The sequence below is a fragment of the Vitis vinifera genome, chromosome 15 (genome assembly GCF_030704535.1).
Source record: "Vitis vinifera cultivar Pinot Noir 40024 chromosome 15, ASM3070453v1".
Classification (NCBI taxonomy): Eukaryota; Viridiplantae; Streptophyta; class Magnoliopsida; order Vitales; family Vitaceae; genus Vitis; species Vitis vinifera.
In genome coordinates, this window is record NC_081819.1 from 20,625,796 (window position 1) to 20,641,789 (window position 15,994).

The window sequence follows — 15,994 nt, forward strand, 5'->3', positions numbered from 1 at the left end:
GATTTACGAATGAGCAAAAATTAATGTATAGAGAGAATTTTGAAAATTTAGTGTTTAAAATGTAAAAAAAATTAGACTGAATTTTTTAAGGAGTTAAAAGTTATTTTTTAAAATAATTAAATTATTTATAATTAAAAAAATTGGAGAAAAATTGCTTCCGACAAAAATCTTGATTTAATAAAAAATTATTATATTTTTTAATAAAGTTTTTGTAATTCTTTAAAAATTATGATTTTAATTTCAAATTAAAGTAAAATAAAAATATTTGGATTTGTTTGATAATTAGAAAATAATTTTTAATGTTATTTTTTAGAAAATATTTATATTATTTTTACAATTTTAACACCTTGAAGAAAAAGAAGTGAGAAAATTAATTTTCATATTTTTAAATAAGATTTTATTTTTAAAAATTATTATTATTTTTAAAATTGACAACCATTTTTTACATTTATTTGATATATTTTAAAGAAATAGCATTATATTTTTAAATATTTTATTTAGATAAATAATATAAATTGGGCCCCACTGCGTAGTGACTAGTGGGGTCGTAATTATTTTCTTTCATTCTATTTATTAAAAGTTCAATATTCACACCTTTAACCGCTTTTTCTCTCTCCTTTCTCTCACCCTCGCTTTTATTTATATACTGTCTCATCTCTGCTACCTCTTCAGTGTTTTTTCTCTCTCTACCATGGAAGGAAAAGCAAAAGCAAAAGCAGAAGCACTTGCTATCCTCTTTTCCTTCCTCTTACTCTCTTTCTTCTCCTTCACCGGTGCCGATAAGCCTCTTGAATACCAGTCTCTGGTTGTGCGTCCACTTGGTGAAAATCCAACCACTAAGTCTCAACTTTCATGGACCGAAACAGAGACCCAAATCAGTACCCTGCCGGTGTCGGAGACGGACCCCACCATGACTATGCATCTCGAACACAGGGATGTTCTGGCTTTCAACGCCACCCCAGAAGCCCTCTTCAACCTCAGGCTCCAGAGGGACGCATTTCGGGTTGAGGCCTTGTCGAAAATGGCGGCCGCAGCCGGAGGCAGGCGTGCCGGACGAAACGGGACTCATGCCCAGGGCGGGGGTTTTAGCAGCTCCGTGACGTCGGGGCTCGCTCAGGGCAGCGGCGAGTACTTCACGCGGTTGGGTGTTGGGACTCCTCCGAAGTACGTGTACATGGTGTTGGATACCGGATCGGATGTCGTGTGGATCCAGTGTGCCCCGTGCCGGAAATGTTATTCTCAGACTGATCCTGTCTTCGATCCGAAGAAATCTGGGTCGTTTTCGAGTATCTCGTGTAGGTCGCCGCTGTGTCTCCGGCTTGACTCGCCCGGCTGCAACTCGAGGCAGTCGTGTCTGTACCAGGTTGCGTATGGTGATGGGTCGTTCACATTTGGTGAGTTCTCCACTGAAACGCTCACCTTTCGCGGAACTAGAGTGCCGAAGGTGGCTCTCGGCTGCGGCCACGACAACGAGGGCTTATTCGTGGGTGCCGCCGGTTTGTTGGGTCTCGGCCGTGGGAGACTCTCGTTCCCCACCCAAACCGGTCTCCGGTTCGGCCGGAAGTTTTCATACTGCTTGGTGGACAGGTCAGCCTCGTCTAAACCGTCCTCCGTTGTGTTCGGACAGTCCGCCGTTTCGCGAACCGCTGTCTTCACTCCTTTAATCACAAACCCTAAACTCGACACCTTCTACTACCTCGAACTCACCGGAATCAGTGTCGGCGGCGCCAGAGTTGCGGGCATCACCGCCTCTCTCTTCAAGCTAGACACCGCCGGAAACGGCGGGGTCATCATCGACTCCGGCACCTCCGTCACCCGCCTCACCCGGCGAGCTTACGTAAGCCTCCGCGACGCCTTCCGGGCCGGAGCAGCGGACTTGAAACGGGCGCCAGACTACTCACTCTTCGATACCTGCTTTGATTTGTCGGGGAAGACGGAGGTGAAGGTGCCGACAGTGGTAATGCACTTCCGCGGAGCTGACGTGTCGCTTCCAGCGACGAACTATCTGATTCCCGTCGACACTAACGGCGTCTTCTGCTTCGCCTTCGCCGGAACCATGAGCGGCCTGTCCATCATAGGGAACATCCAGCAACAAGGGTTCCGGGTTGTCTTCGACGTGGCGGCTTCACGGATCGGGTTCGCTGCCCGCGGCTGCGCCTGAACCGGGTCAGGCCATGGAGGGTCAAATCTCTTTCTTACCCTCTTCTCCTTTTTTTTTTTTTTTAAGTTTTTCTTTAAGTTTCAATTTTAACCTAAGCAGCAAAAAGAGAGAAAGAGAGGAAGTAGGGTTTGGAATGGAAGCGGAACGTGCCTCGCACGTGTGGGTTATATATATTATGTAAGTGTAATACAGGGGTAATTTGGTCAAATACAAAATTGAGTTTACCTCTATCTTCTAGTCGTGATTGTGAATGATGAGATTATATAAATTTATTGTGGTTTGGAAGATGAGGTTGAAAAATGATATTTATAGGTGGAAACCTAGTGGTATTTAATCATCAATCTTGTCTACCCAATTACCATTAAGTATTGGATAGCTAATTACCAAAAATAAAATTAAATTCTTTCATCAATTATAATCCTAAATCGGTATAAAAAAATTACTTATGTGACTACTTCGAGGGTAAACTAGACATTTCCAAATATTATACAAAATATTGGTAATTTATAGGTCTTTTTTAATATATATATTTCGATAAAATAATATAGGAAATTGAAATGAATATTTTGTTTTTTATTTTTTTTATAAATGGAGATAAGTTTGGTGATTTCATTTTTAATGTTTAATCAACATTGGGAATGATTATTTGTTTTTATTTTAATATTTGATAATAATAGTAATAAAAAAAATGATAATAATATCTTTATATATAGTTTAAAATATTATTTTTATTTTTATTTTTAAAAATATAAATTTTGAGAATTTTTTTTTTTACTAAATAATAAGACTAACCATTATAATTTTATTATGAGACTTGTTGAATGAAATTTAAGGGTAAAATAGTAATTTTAGATTTATTATAAAATAAATGAATCAAAATATCACAAATTTGTGATGTAGCATTGGATTTTTTAAATCATTTTTTATTTCATTTCTATGTTAATCCAATTTATCCAAACATGGCATAGGAACAAGGAATGAAAGAAATGAAATATCTATTATCACGTAAAAAAATACCCCTATTTTATATTTAAGTTTTTAAATAAAATTTTATTCTAAAAAGTAATTAAAAACTAATTCTTAAAATATTACCAAATAGATGTTGCATTCTTTTATTTGATAAGAAAGTAAAAATAAATCTAAACATATAAGAAAATTTAATTAGAATCAAATATAATTTTTATTTTAATTTCAAGTTCCAAGAATCCAACAGGTGGATTTTCGTGATAGAAGAGGGAGCAAACAAGAGCCATTCGCGGCAGGCTTTGTCTTGACCAAACCAACCCCTTTTTGTCATATATGACGTCTAGATTCGTACCAACAGCTTATATGATAGCTCAAGCTCCATCAGCTACACAAGAAAAACAAAGGAACAAAGGGGTGGTGTAATTTTCTGACTTGGAAATGATTTTGAAAAACACTTTTCAAACTTCTATTATTTTAGATTTTAGAAACAAACAAAACCTAGACATGAGACACATGGCTGAGAATCAAATCTCACGAGTCACAACCACCAGCATAAATGGAGAGAAAGCCCATGCTTAGTAATGGTAATACTACATCCCCAGGATGGTCAGGACTCAGGAGGAGGCACATGGCAGCAAGTCAAAAATGGTGGCCACCAAATCCTTCCCATTATTACAACACCTAACAGCAGAGGTGAGTGGGCTTTTTTCAAAAGCTGTAACTGCTGTCACTTTATCCATGAGTCCCAAAGAAAGATTTCTTTTGTTTTTCCCAAAGATTATGGTGGGTCCAAGATGCCACATCCACCCACTATAAGAAAATTCCATGAGAATACCAAACCCTAAATCCTCTCCCAACCCCATGTGACATTGACCAAAGAACATGAAACATATAAGCAATTAATTGGTCGTTGGATGATAGAACAATTGTCTAATCCTTTAGGGAGAGAGATGGATTGAAGCTTAGTAATTCATTTGGGCTTGGTTTGACAAGGGGGTCAGCATGTGGCCCAGATTGATCATGGGCCAACCAGGCCCAAAATGTACCAAGGATGAAGCTACGGAGAGCATAAACCCGATCCAATTGACTTTGAGCACTGAGGTGTAGATTGAGAGATCGTGGACGATGGAGGAAGAGAGCGGAGGAGGGCCGAGGGTGGTGGCGATTTCGCTGATAGAGAAGGCGACGAACTCCACGGCGTCGGAGGTTGACCCGCGCCTTCTCAAATCCATCAAATCGGTGGTACGATCTTCCGATTCGGAGCTCCGAATCGCCGCCCAAACCTTAATGGACCTCATGAAGCGAGACCATGCTCAGGTTCCGTTTCTTCAATCCTTGTTTGTTTGTTTGTTTTTTTTGGTATTCTTGATGTTTGGTTTCTTGAGAAAGCCGAGAAAAAGAAAGAAGAGAAACGACAGTTTTAAATTTTCTGTTCTTTGTTTTGGTTTTGAGAGATTGATTGAATCTTAGGGTTTTGTTGTGCTAGGTTTTGGTTACGAAGTTAGGTTGAATTGCATGTCGAATGAAAATTTATGCTTCGATGTAACTCAGTTGGGATTCAATCGAATTCAGAATTCCTTTGAATCCTAATTCACAATAGACAATATGTTGTTTAAATCAATATTTCCAGATTCCAATGGGAATTCTTTGAAAATTTGAAAAAGATGAAATGAAAATATGAAATGCATAAGTCACTGTTTTTTATAGTTTACGGTTATGCTTGTATCATTTGGTTTTATTCAGATGAATCCAACTAGTTCGAATGACATTATGGGGAGTTGAGTTGAACAAAAATAATGTGTGTTGGTTGTTATTCACTTGAGGCATTCTTGATGAGGTTATTATCCAGGTATAGAGATGACCTATTGGGTTGAATTTGTGGTGTTATTATGTGTTGAAAGGTTTTCTTTTATTTGTGAACATTTTGCGGGTTGAGGGTGGGTGCTTAAGAGTAAAGACTGTTTGTTTAATAGCTCTGGGGTCGGTTTGTATTAAATTACTTCTTTTGATTTTCAGTTGTTTGTGCTCTCTCTCATAGTGATAATCTCTCATGAGAGAGAAGAATTTTGGCTGATAAAAATTGATACTTTGGATGTGTTCCGCAGGTGCGGTACCTTGCACTTCTCATAATTGATGAACTGTTCATGCGATCAAAGCTTTTCAGAACCCTCCTTGTTGTGAACTTGGATCAATTATTGAGTTTAAGTGTCGGATTTAGAAGAAATCAACCACTCCCTGCTCCTGCTGCTGTTGCATCTATTTTGCGTTCAAAGGCAATTGAATTCTTAGAGAAGTGGAACACTTCATTTGGGATTCATTACAGACAGCTCAGATTAGGGTTTGACTACTTGAAAAACACTCTTAGATTTCAATTTCCTAATCTACAAGCAAATGCTGCCCGGATTCAACAAGAGAGAAAGGAAAGGGAGATGAGGTCAAAAGAGATTTTACTGAAGAAGTTTGAAACACTGAAAGAAAAGTTTTCTTCTATTAAAGAGGAAATTCAGTTAACAATGGATGAGATAAGGGAATGTTTAGACATTGTACGTCCTAAAGATGAAAGTGTGCCCCTGGATTTCATAGAGGATGATGAAATGGAAGAGTTCTGTAGTTCTGAATTGCGGCAGATCCGTCTTGATTCATTGAAAGAAGCAGAAAAAGTTCATGAGAATAGTGATAATAAAGTGGTTTTTGATGCATTGAGGGAGCTGTACAAGCTCCTAGTGACAAGGCATTTGGTTTCAGCACAAGAATGGATCTCTGTTCTTATAAGGGTTGAAGTGGCAGATAACAGATCCAGAGACTCGATGCTGAAGGAGTTCATTGATATCCGGAATCATATCCAGTCAGTGAAGAAGAAATGTGAAGAATCAGGCTGTGTTCTTGCTAATACTATGAATGATGAGGAAGAGGATTTTTGGGAGGAGGGTAAGATAGAACTATCTGAGAGTGATAGTTTTACTGCAGCAAACAAGCAAAGTAAAGATCTTGCCAAGGCATCAACTTCCAGCAAAGCAAAAAGTGAAGCTCCTGAATGTAGTAATAAAGAGTCTAATGGCAATAAGAGGTCAGGTCGGGAAAGCATTGAAAGTGATTCAACCTCCCTGAGAAGTAAGCTTTTGGCTGAAGCTCCATTAATGAATTGGGGCTCCTTCTTGGATAACTGGGGTTCAAAGCAAGATGTTTTGGCTAACCAGAGAGGATTGGAGCTTGAAGGCCACTGGGGTAGGGTAGATTATGATGCAGTTATTCCAGCAGAAAAAATTGCAGAGTTGAACATTCAGACAACTGTTTACAAGGAAGAACGTGTCGATATCCAACCATGCCGTGCTCCATTGAGCAAAGGCGGGCTTTGTCAGAGACAAGATTTGAGAGTTTGCCCTTTTCATGGGCCCATAATACCTCGAGATGATGAAGGAAAACCAATCCATGAGAACTCTTCAACAGAAGAGATAACTCTTGATTTAGGGTCTGATTTAGTAGAGCAATTAGCAAAGCAGGCTGTGAAGAATGTTCGAGATAGAGATAAAGAAGAAACAAAGAAGAGAGAATATGATAAACAAGCATTGAAGCGTGCAAAGCTTGCAAAAGTCCGAGAACACAATGAAGCAGTCTTACGAGAAGCTGCAATGGCATCAACTTCAAGATCGGAGGCTTTTGGTGAGGATTTGGGGGCTACCAATATGGATAAACCCTTGGCCAGAAATAAGAAGCAAACTCTAGCCTCCATGTTGCGCAAGAAAATAACAACAAAAGATCGGTTAGGTCAAAAACTTTTGAACACCCGGGTAAGGGATGAAACTATGAGACAGCTAACGCTGGGTGAGGATGCAAACTACAGAGAAGCCTTCCCAAATCAGTGGTAGAACTCTTTTCCCTGTTGCACCATAGGCTGGCTTTCTTGGAGGCAGGAAGTACAATGGATTCATACGCCCAGTAATGCTCAGGTGCATTTCAGGTTTATTTATTCAAACTCTCAAACCTAGTGCATGAACTTGTTGCTGTCTGCCTTCTGATAATCCATTTGCTGATTTAATGCAATCCGGGCTTGAAGAATGGTGAATGATCCAAGGGGAGCCGTCCAGTCTATAATTTTGTAAGATATTTGTTTGTATGTTAAATTTTTCTTTAAATCTTTCTGATAGATTTTGTTTATTGGAGATGAATAAAGATTTAGATTGAAAGTTCTCAATAATGACTTACGAAATTCTTTGGTTCAGAAGTCAGTAGGCGTCTCAAACATTTGATAGTTTATATTTTTATATTCTGATGTCATTGTTTCTACTCTCATGTACATTCAATAAATATAATAATAATAATATTTTACAAATAATAAAATAGAATGCTTATCTAAAGTAATATTAGATTTAAATATCTATATAAAATTATCCTTTCCTTATTTTATTTATATTTATATTAAATTATAATTATATTTTATGCTTATATTTTTTAAAAATAAATCAAATTACCTTACTTGAAGTTACCCACAATTAATTTGAAATTTAAATTATGAGAAAGAATAGAATAGACATGAGAAGCTCCTTCCACAACCACAAATATTTGAAAAAAAAAATAAAAAAAAAATCCTCCTCTTTGAAAAAATAATCTTCATTTTCTAAAAGTAAACTATAATTATTATTTTAATTCTACATTTTTATCTTTAGTTTCAAAAAAAATAAAAAAAATTAATGAGGATAATTTTGTTTAAAAAAAGTAAGGCCAAAAAGATTGAGATTATTCTTGAATATGCCTCTTTGATCTAATTCGTTGTATTTTTATTTATTTATTATTTTTATATTATAATTATATTTTTTAATACTTTGATTATTTTTTAATAATTGGGTTTAGAAATATTTTCTAAAAGATACGCTTTCCATGTCATGTTTATCCTTAAAATGTAAAAGGATTTATATACAAAGCATATCTATTATTTATATTTTCTTATCGAAAAAATACTTCATTTACTTTTTTATTTTATTTTAATAAATACAAAAAATAAAATCCAAATCCATGCTCTCTTTAATTTCTTCTTCCATAAAAGCAAACTGTGAACACTCACTCAGAGAGGTACAGAGCCAAAGAATCAAATCCACAGTTTCAGTTTCTCTCTCTAGTCTCTCTAGCATTCATTGTGAGTTGGGGCGTTGGGTGAATGGAATCGGGAGAAAGCAGTGAATGTGTTGCAAGTTCTGGTTGTCATCATCACCACAGGTCCTCCTTGAGGCATCATCAAAACGGCGTCGTTTCCGGGGTTCTTCGTCGCTCCCTCACCATGGTCCTGGAGCTGCTTAAGTGCTCTGTTTGCTTCGATTTTATGTACTCACCTATTTATCATGTTTGCTTTTTGATCAATTTTGCTTAATGTGTTCTTCCCTTCTCTCTCAGTTTAGTTGTTTTTCTTACTTTAGTCTTTTGACTTTGTCTAAAAGGAAACCAGAAAATTTCCCTGGAAAATTTTTTTCGTCCAAACAAATAGGGTCGTTCTGGTTTTTTTTTTTCTTGGATTTTATAGAAATTGTAATGTTGGGTTTTGTTAGGTGTGAATGTTCTTTCTCTTTTTATTTTTGGTGGTGGTTGATTGCTGGGGAGGGTTTTGGATTTTTTTTTGCCTGAGCTGCACTGGCACCGAATTGAAGTTGTACATTGGATTAAAATTTTTTTAGATGATTTTATTTATTGGATTTTTTTTTTGTTTTTGGTTAAGTTGGATTGAATTGGAGTCAGAAAAAATAAGGTGAATTTGTGGGATAAAGGAGATTTATGAGTTAAAAAAATGATTCTGGTTAGAATTTGAGTTATTTAGGCTCTGAACTTTTATGGCTTTTGAGGTAGATTTTCTCCTGAGTTTATTGATTGAATTCTCTTCTTTTTTCACGTGGTTTCTTGGTTTCATTTTGGATGTGAAGTTGTTGGGGAAACTTAAGAATAACTCCACTGTATGATAAATTTGTTAAGAGTCCAATCCTATATCTTTCTGGCAAAAGGCACTAAATTTGTATTGCCAACTGGATTTTAGAACTGCCTCTCCCTATTCCTGGCCCCTGAGGCCTGTAGTAATTGATTGACAATACCAGTTCTCTTGCTCAGTTCCTTGGTTGTTGAGAAAGAGGCATGGTTATAGAAGAGCATACACCTAGCTCTAGGCATCAAGCACTTGGATCTCTTGGTATGAGTATGACAAGGCTCTGAGTTTGAGAATTCGTGATGCCAATCTTACAAGTGAGATGAAACCGTAAAAGGGTTTGTCTCACATACCTTTTTATCGCACACGGAGGTGTTACACTAAAATGAGTTTCTGCCTATTCAATTCCAAATACTACACCTTGCAACGCCTTACAAAAACTAGGTTGTCACGCGCATAGATGATATCTGACACTCCTTTGATCAGGGACAATATGATAAAGTAGAAGGTCTAAAGGGAAGGTCATTGGAATTACAGAGAGAAGAGTAGACAACATACTAATGATGGTGTTGGATTGTAGAAACAGAGGTGTCGGGATATCAGTATTAAAGAGGAGGGACTATCAATAGGCCTTGAAACTGATGGATTTAGGAGGCGGAATTTTGGTGCATGCGTAAACTTGTATAAGAAAAAACTAAATGTGACTTGTATGATCAAAATTGAATTGTTTTGTCATTTGAAAGCTGTGTTTGGGAGATGAAGAATTCGGAGCTACTTGGCACTTGCTAGTTCCTTTGCGCCTCTGGGGAGTTATCCCAGGCCTGGTTCGATTGTTTCCTTGGACTTTGAACACCCCTTTTCATCTTTCTTCCATTTTTTTTGTCTTTAAAAACATGGTTATATTATTGTTGGTCTTTTCTTTTATTAGCATCCTCCACTTTTGATGATAGAGTGATTTTGATCATGAATGCCTTGAATTGGTATAGTGCCTAAATGTCCCTTCCAGTTTTATAGATATGTAAATGATGTCTTCTTGTTTGTCTAGGAAACCAAAAGTTTTTGTTTTTTGTTGAGCTTTGAAACAAAGGTTTTGTTCTTGTAGTGCCACAATGGACACACACTCTGTTCAAGCTGTAAAGCAAGGGTACTCAACAAATGTCCCAGTTGTAGGCAGCAGCTCGGTAATATAAGGTGTCTAGCTCTGGAGAAGATGGCCAAATCACTTGAACTGCATTGCTAGTATGAGGAGTTTGGATGCCCTGAGATCATCCCTTACCACACCAAGCTCATGCATGAAGACTTCCGGCCATACAGCTGCCCATGGTATGGATGTCCGTGCTCTGCTGTTGGGGATATTCCACTCCTTGTTTCTCACCTGACAGATTATCACAAGGCAGTCATGCTCTATGGCTGCAAGTTCCTTTTTTTAACACGGCAATCTTCAGAGGGAGTGACAGTATTGGAAACTTTGGAATGTTGGTCCTTTGAGAGATCATAGGAGAGTGAACTGGGAACAGATTCTTCATGCTTTTTGCTCGAAATGAAATTTGCTTTTGTGTTTTGCTGCTTCTGGTATATTACTCTTCTGTCATAAATATGGTGTTATGCATCTAAAGGTGCCTACTTGCTCTGTTATTAGTAGTCTGCAGGAGGTTATATTCCAGCCCTGGGGTTTGAACACCCCTTTTCATCTTTCTTCCATTTTTTTTCCATCTTTAAAAAAATGATTATATTATCCTTGGTCTTTCCTTTTATTGGCTACTTTTGAGATAAAGAGTGATTTTGATCATGAATGCCTTAAATCAGTATGGTGCCTAAATGTCCCTTCCAGTTTTACAGATATGTAAATAATATCTTCTTGCCCATCTTGGAAACCCAAAATCTTTTATTTTTGGTTGAGCTTTGAAACAAAGCTCCCATTCCTGCAGTGCCACAATGGACACACACTCTGTTCAAGCTGCAAAGCAAGGGCACTCAACAAATGTCTCAGTTGTACGCAGCAGCTCGGTAATATAAGGTGTCTTGCACTGGAGAAGATGGGCATGTCACTTGAACTGCATTGCAAGTATGAGGAGTTTGGATGCCCTGAGATCATCCCTTACTACACCAAGTGCATACATGAAGACTGTGTAACTTCCGGCCATACAGCTGTCCATGTTCTGGATGGGAGTGCTCTGTTGTTGGGATATTCCATTCCTTGTTTCTCACCTGACAGATTATCACAAGGCAGACATGATCTGTGAGTTCAAATGTCGATTTTTAATTGCTGATGTCAATGAAGAAGAAACCTGCACATGGATGGTAAAAGTAAGTATTTTTTTTTACATTGCCATAACTTTAGATTCAGAAAACATAACATTAAGATGAACACCTTGGCACCATACATTAAGAGAGTGATGCCAAAAACACTGCATACACGATTCACAGGTTTGCTGAAAAACAGTCCCAATATGATAACATGGTTGGTTGTTGGATTATGGCAAATAACTGAATTTTTTCTTTTGTCTTTTTCAGATCATCAATTGTTATGGCAAATACTTTTGTGTTCATGCTGAAGCCTTCTTTCAAGCGTCGACTCCCATTTGCGTGGTATTCCTCAGCCTGACAGGCAACCATGCAGAGGCCTGCAACTACAGCTGCAGCCTGGAGATAGGGGGAAATGGGCGGAAGCTTACTTTTGAGGGCATCCCACGAAGCATTAGAGAGAGTGAGAGGAGTTTGGAGAGTGCGGACAGTCTCATTGTGCTGGGAAGCATGGTGCATTCCTTAGGAGGGGAGACGAGAGAGCCAAAACTTGAAATTACATGTCGGATACGGAAATCCCAGATTCCAATGTGTGCATGTGTGGATAAAACCGGTTGATTGATTGATATGAGATTCATCCTCTGTAGTTTATCTTTCTTTCCACTCTGTAAACAAAGACGAAGAAGACATGAGCAGAACATGAAAGAATTGATTGGGTAGATTCGTGGATTGAATTAATACATCCAGTGATACATGATATAAAATTTTTTGACTTTACAAATATTTATATTATTTTTTCCTTTAGTACTGATTTCATGTTTTATAACTAGGAGCTTTGACCCAAAACGTTTTAAAAAAAAAATCCATAAAGTACCCCAATGTAATGTGTCTGCGTCACGTAGATTGCCACGTCATAAAACCGTAGTTGATAACTACGGTTTTATTTTTTAAAAACAGTCAAAACCGTAATCACCAACCAACACGGCTTTAACTTTCATTTACCTTTACCCCCTTTCCAGATTAGTTTTATTCATTTAAATTAATTGGTTTTAGGTTTAAATTTAAACCAATTATATTTATAACTAATTAGTTACAACAACACTATAATGATATAGAAAAAATAATATATTAAAAAAAATTTACAATCTAAACCTCCAATCAAAATAATTTTTTAAAAATTGAACATTCACATGATTTAAAATTTGAACTTGAAAAATTGGTTTTAGGTTTAAGTTTAAAATTACGATCACCAACTACTATTTTGACTTTTTTTAAAAAAAAAAAATCAAAAATCATGATTATCAATTACAGTTTTGTGATGTGAATACCCACATGAATAAGACACACATCACATTAAAAATTATTTTGAGAATAAAATTATTTTATGAATTTTCTGTTTTAAAGAAATCATTTTTGCCCAAAACTCTCATTAGTACCCAATAAAAAACATTTTTCTTATTATCAATGAATTTACAAAAATATTCCAAAAGCATTTTCATCTATTTAATAAAACAATTAAACTAAATAGTGAATTGATTGGAAAAACAAAGGTATTTTCTTTTTACAATTCTATATTTTAAGAAGTGGAAAAACAAATTCTTTTAGGTTGGCATTTTAAGTTTAACATTTTAAGTCTTTCCATTCCATTTTGATCCCATTTTGAAAGGAGAAAAATGGAAAAAAAAAAATTATTTTTGTTGTATTTAAGTAATTTTCCAATTATTTTACCCACATGAAGTCATATTATATTTTGAACAAGTGCATAATTGCCTTTAATTTTTGCACAAAGTTAATACTCTTCGTTATGAAGGTATAAAATAGTATATTTATAACTAATTATATTTATATTGAGTGTAGTGCCAAATATTTTCATAAAATTATCAAAATACATTTTTATATCAAATTAAAGACATCAATTATTTAGTTTTATATATTACTATTCTTTAAATAATGAGATCATTTAAAGTTAAATATTTTTATTACACCACTTACATATTTTTAATTAATATAAAATCAAAATAATATAATATTTTATTTAAAAAAATTAAAATTAAATATATATATAAATATAAAATTAAAATTAAAGTTGTAGTTGGTGACTACGGTTTTGTAAAATCGTAGTTACCAACTACGATTTTATGATATGACAACTTACGTAGCATAAACACATTAAATTGGGCATTATTTTAGAAATGAGGGTATTTTATGAATTTTTTTTAAAACATAGTATTTTGGGTCAAAGCTCAGTAACTAGTCTTTTGTGCTCTCGATACACGGTCTCATCCATGGTTTTAAAAACCGGATCGGACCGGTCGGTCCGACCAGTTTGACCATCGCCCGGTTACCAGTCCGGTCCGGTTCGGCCATTTGAGCCGGGGCCCTTCAAACCGGAGCCGGATCGCCGGAACTATGGTCGGACTGATGAATCGGATGACCCGACCGGTTTCTGGTGAACAGAACGGCTCTCCTCCCCCATCCAACGCTTCATCAGCCCGGCTCAGCGCCGCCGCCCCGCACTGCCCCCAACCAGATTTTTTCCCCTTTTTGGTGCCAAAACCCTTCCTTCTTCCTCGCCCTTCGCCCTTCCCCACCTGGATTTTTTCCCTTTCCGTTTCCAGCGCCCCGCAACCCTTCCTTTTTCCCCACTGCGACATCCCCACATAGATTTTTCCATTTTCCGGTCCCCCAAAACCCTTCCTTTTTGCCGCCCTTTTTGACCGCCAAGATTTTTGACATTTTTTATTTCCTACCTTGGCCGCCCTTTCCAATTTTTTTTACTCCATCAACATTATTATTTATTTTATTTTATATTTATTATATTTTTACTTCCTGATTTTTAAAACTTGTGATTTTAATTAAAATGAATGAAAATAATAAATATTATAATTTTAAATAAATTTATGATTATAAAATAAGTTTTTGATTTTAATTTTAATTTTTAATTTGAAACTAATTTTATGATTTTTCAAATAAAATGTTAATTTTTAAATAATATATAAATTATTATTATAATTATAATTATTATAAATTATTTTAATTTTAATAATATATATAAAATTGAAATTCGAACTCCCGTGAACCGTGGACTAGAAATGAATTGTGAATCGGTCACCGATTAAAATTTGACCATAAATTGTGGATTGGAAATGAATCGTGAATCAATATAATATTGATGATAGAATAAAATATATTTATGTTATAAGATAAGATAAGATGATCATATAAAAAGATAATATAATTTTTATATTTTAAAAAATATCCGCTTAATTTTAGGATAATATAGTTTTTAATATTTTTAAAAATAATTTTTATATCTATTATTTTATTTTTAATCATTTTACATATTTGTATAATTAATTTTTAAAATAACCTTTAAAAAATAAGTGAAAATAGTAAAAAATAATTAAAAAATATTATTAAAAAAGAAAGTAGAAAATAATTTTTCATTGTTAAATATGTTTTCTTGTTTTTTTAGAAAATAGAAAATTGTTTTAGAAAACAATTGTCAAATCGGTTATTAATTTTATATTTTTATTTTTCAATAAAAAATTTGGTATGGTGTATTTTGCAAAAAAAAAATTAAATAGTTATATTTTAAAAAACATGGAGGTTGCTCTATTGGATACGTAGGAAAAAAAGTTATTATATATATATGTATTATGTTTTTAAAAGATAGCGATTATTTTTGAATTTGATCTAATTTATTGTATTTCTTATTATTTTAATATTATAATTATATTTTTTATAGTTTGATTTTTTTTTTTAAATATTTATACAATATCTTTCTAAATTAATTTTAAAAATATTTTTTTAAAGATACACTTAAGGCTTAACTAACATAGAAATATCATGTTTATCATTAAAATACAAAAGGATTTATAAACAATTTATATTTTCTTATTGTAAAAGGATTTCTACTCAACAAGAATGGTAACTATAGACTTATTCCTATTCAAGTATTGGTTTGTTCTTCTATAAATAAGAACTGAACTCAAGAGAGAAAAAGGGTAAAAAACCAAGGGAGAATTCTTGTTAAGGGTGGGCTGGGAAAAGATATGACCGAAAATGGTGGGTATATTTAATAATTCTTATGAAGGGTAGGGTGGAATTATGATAATTCTTTCAAAGACTTTATTTTGTTTAAATGCCAAGACTACCCTTAACAAGTGAAAAGCCAGCCAACAAAAAAAAAATCTTCTTTTAACCCGGCTGTAGCACTTTAGATTATGATCTGAACTGTCTCCACAAAGCTTGTATTTTTGTGTGAATCTAGCAAGAAATCCATTAAAGGTAAGATTTAAAAAAAAAAAAATGCCAAAAAAAAATAAAATACGTTAGTTTATGTAAATAAATAAATAATTTAAAATTTGGATTGAATGAAAGAACTATTAATAATTTTAACAATGTAAATCTGAAATATTGAAGGAGGTTTTGAGAAAGAAATTACATTTTTTTTTTTGTGTAAAATGTTATTAAATTTTTTTTTTTTGAATTTTTTTATATTATTTTGGTCATATTGAAGATGTGTTTTTATTTTTAATTTATTTTCCGGGTGGGTTGTTTGATATGATTATTATTGATTTCCATTGAAAAGGTTTGCACTTTAATTTTGTTGTTGAGACTTGTTTGGCATGGCAGAATAAAAAATTTTCTCAGTTGTTTTATGCTTATTTGGGTATTTATTAACATATTTGGATTTTCATTGAAAACTAAAAATTATA

General features: G+C 34.6%; 2 protein-coding genes across 5 annotated transcripts; both read left to right on the top strand.

Annotated features, from left to right (window-relative positions):
- Positions 1–603: 603 nt before the first annotated feature.
- Positions 604–2,391, top strand: LOC100245075 (aspartic proteinase nepenthesin-1-like). The gene has a single exon (XM_002263928.5). It carries the CDS (start codon positions 692–694, stop codon positions 2,159–2,161), a length of 1,470 nt encoding a protein of 489 aa, XP_002263964.1. The 5' UTR covers positions 604–691; the 3' UTR covers positions 2,162–2,391.
- A 1,584-nt stretch (positions 2,392–3,975) lies between these two features.
- On the top strand, positions 3,976–10,664 carry LOC100250210 (UV-stimulated scaffold protein A homolog). 4 transcript variants are annotated; one of them, XR_009467768.1, is made up of 4 exons: positions 4,057–4,444; positions 5,233–7,074; positions 7,182–7,223; positions 10,132–10,664. XR_009467768.1 is itself a non-coding variant. In XM_002264035.5 (2 exons), the coding sequence occupies exons 1-2, from the start codon at positions 4,253–4,255 to the stop codon at positions 6,991–6,993; spliced, it is 1,953 nt and encodes a 650-aa protein (XP_002264071.2). In that variant the 5' UTR covers positions 3,976–4,252; the 3' UTR covers positions 6,994–7,322. The 4 variants fall into 4 exon arrangements, 1 of the variants encoding a protein (XP_002264071.2); XR_009467767.1 differs by having other exon boundaries at positions 5,233–7,223; XR_009467769.1 differs by lacking the exon at positions 7,182–7,223.
- Positions 10,665–15,994: the final 5,330 nt, after the last annotated feature.

Coding starts and splice junctions, on each gene's coding strand:
- LOC100245075 (XM_002263928.5), top strand. CDS start 692: ATGGAAGGAAAAGCAAAAGCAAAAGCAGAAGCACTTGCTATCCTCTTT.
- LOC100250210 (XM_002264035.5), top strand. CDS start 4,253: ATGGAGGAAGAGAGCGGAGGAGGGCCGAGGGTGGTGGCGATTTCGCTG. Junction 4,445..5,232: donor TGAAGCGAGACCATGCTCAG/GTTCCGTTTCTT, acceptor TGTGTTCCGCAG/GTGCGGTACCTTGCACTTCT.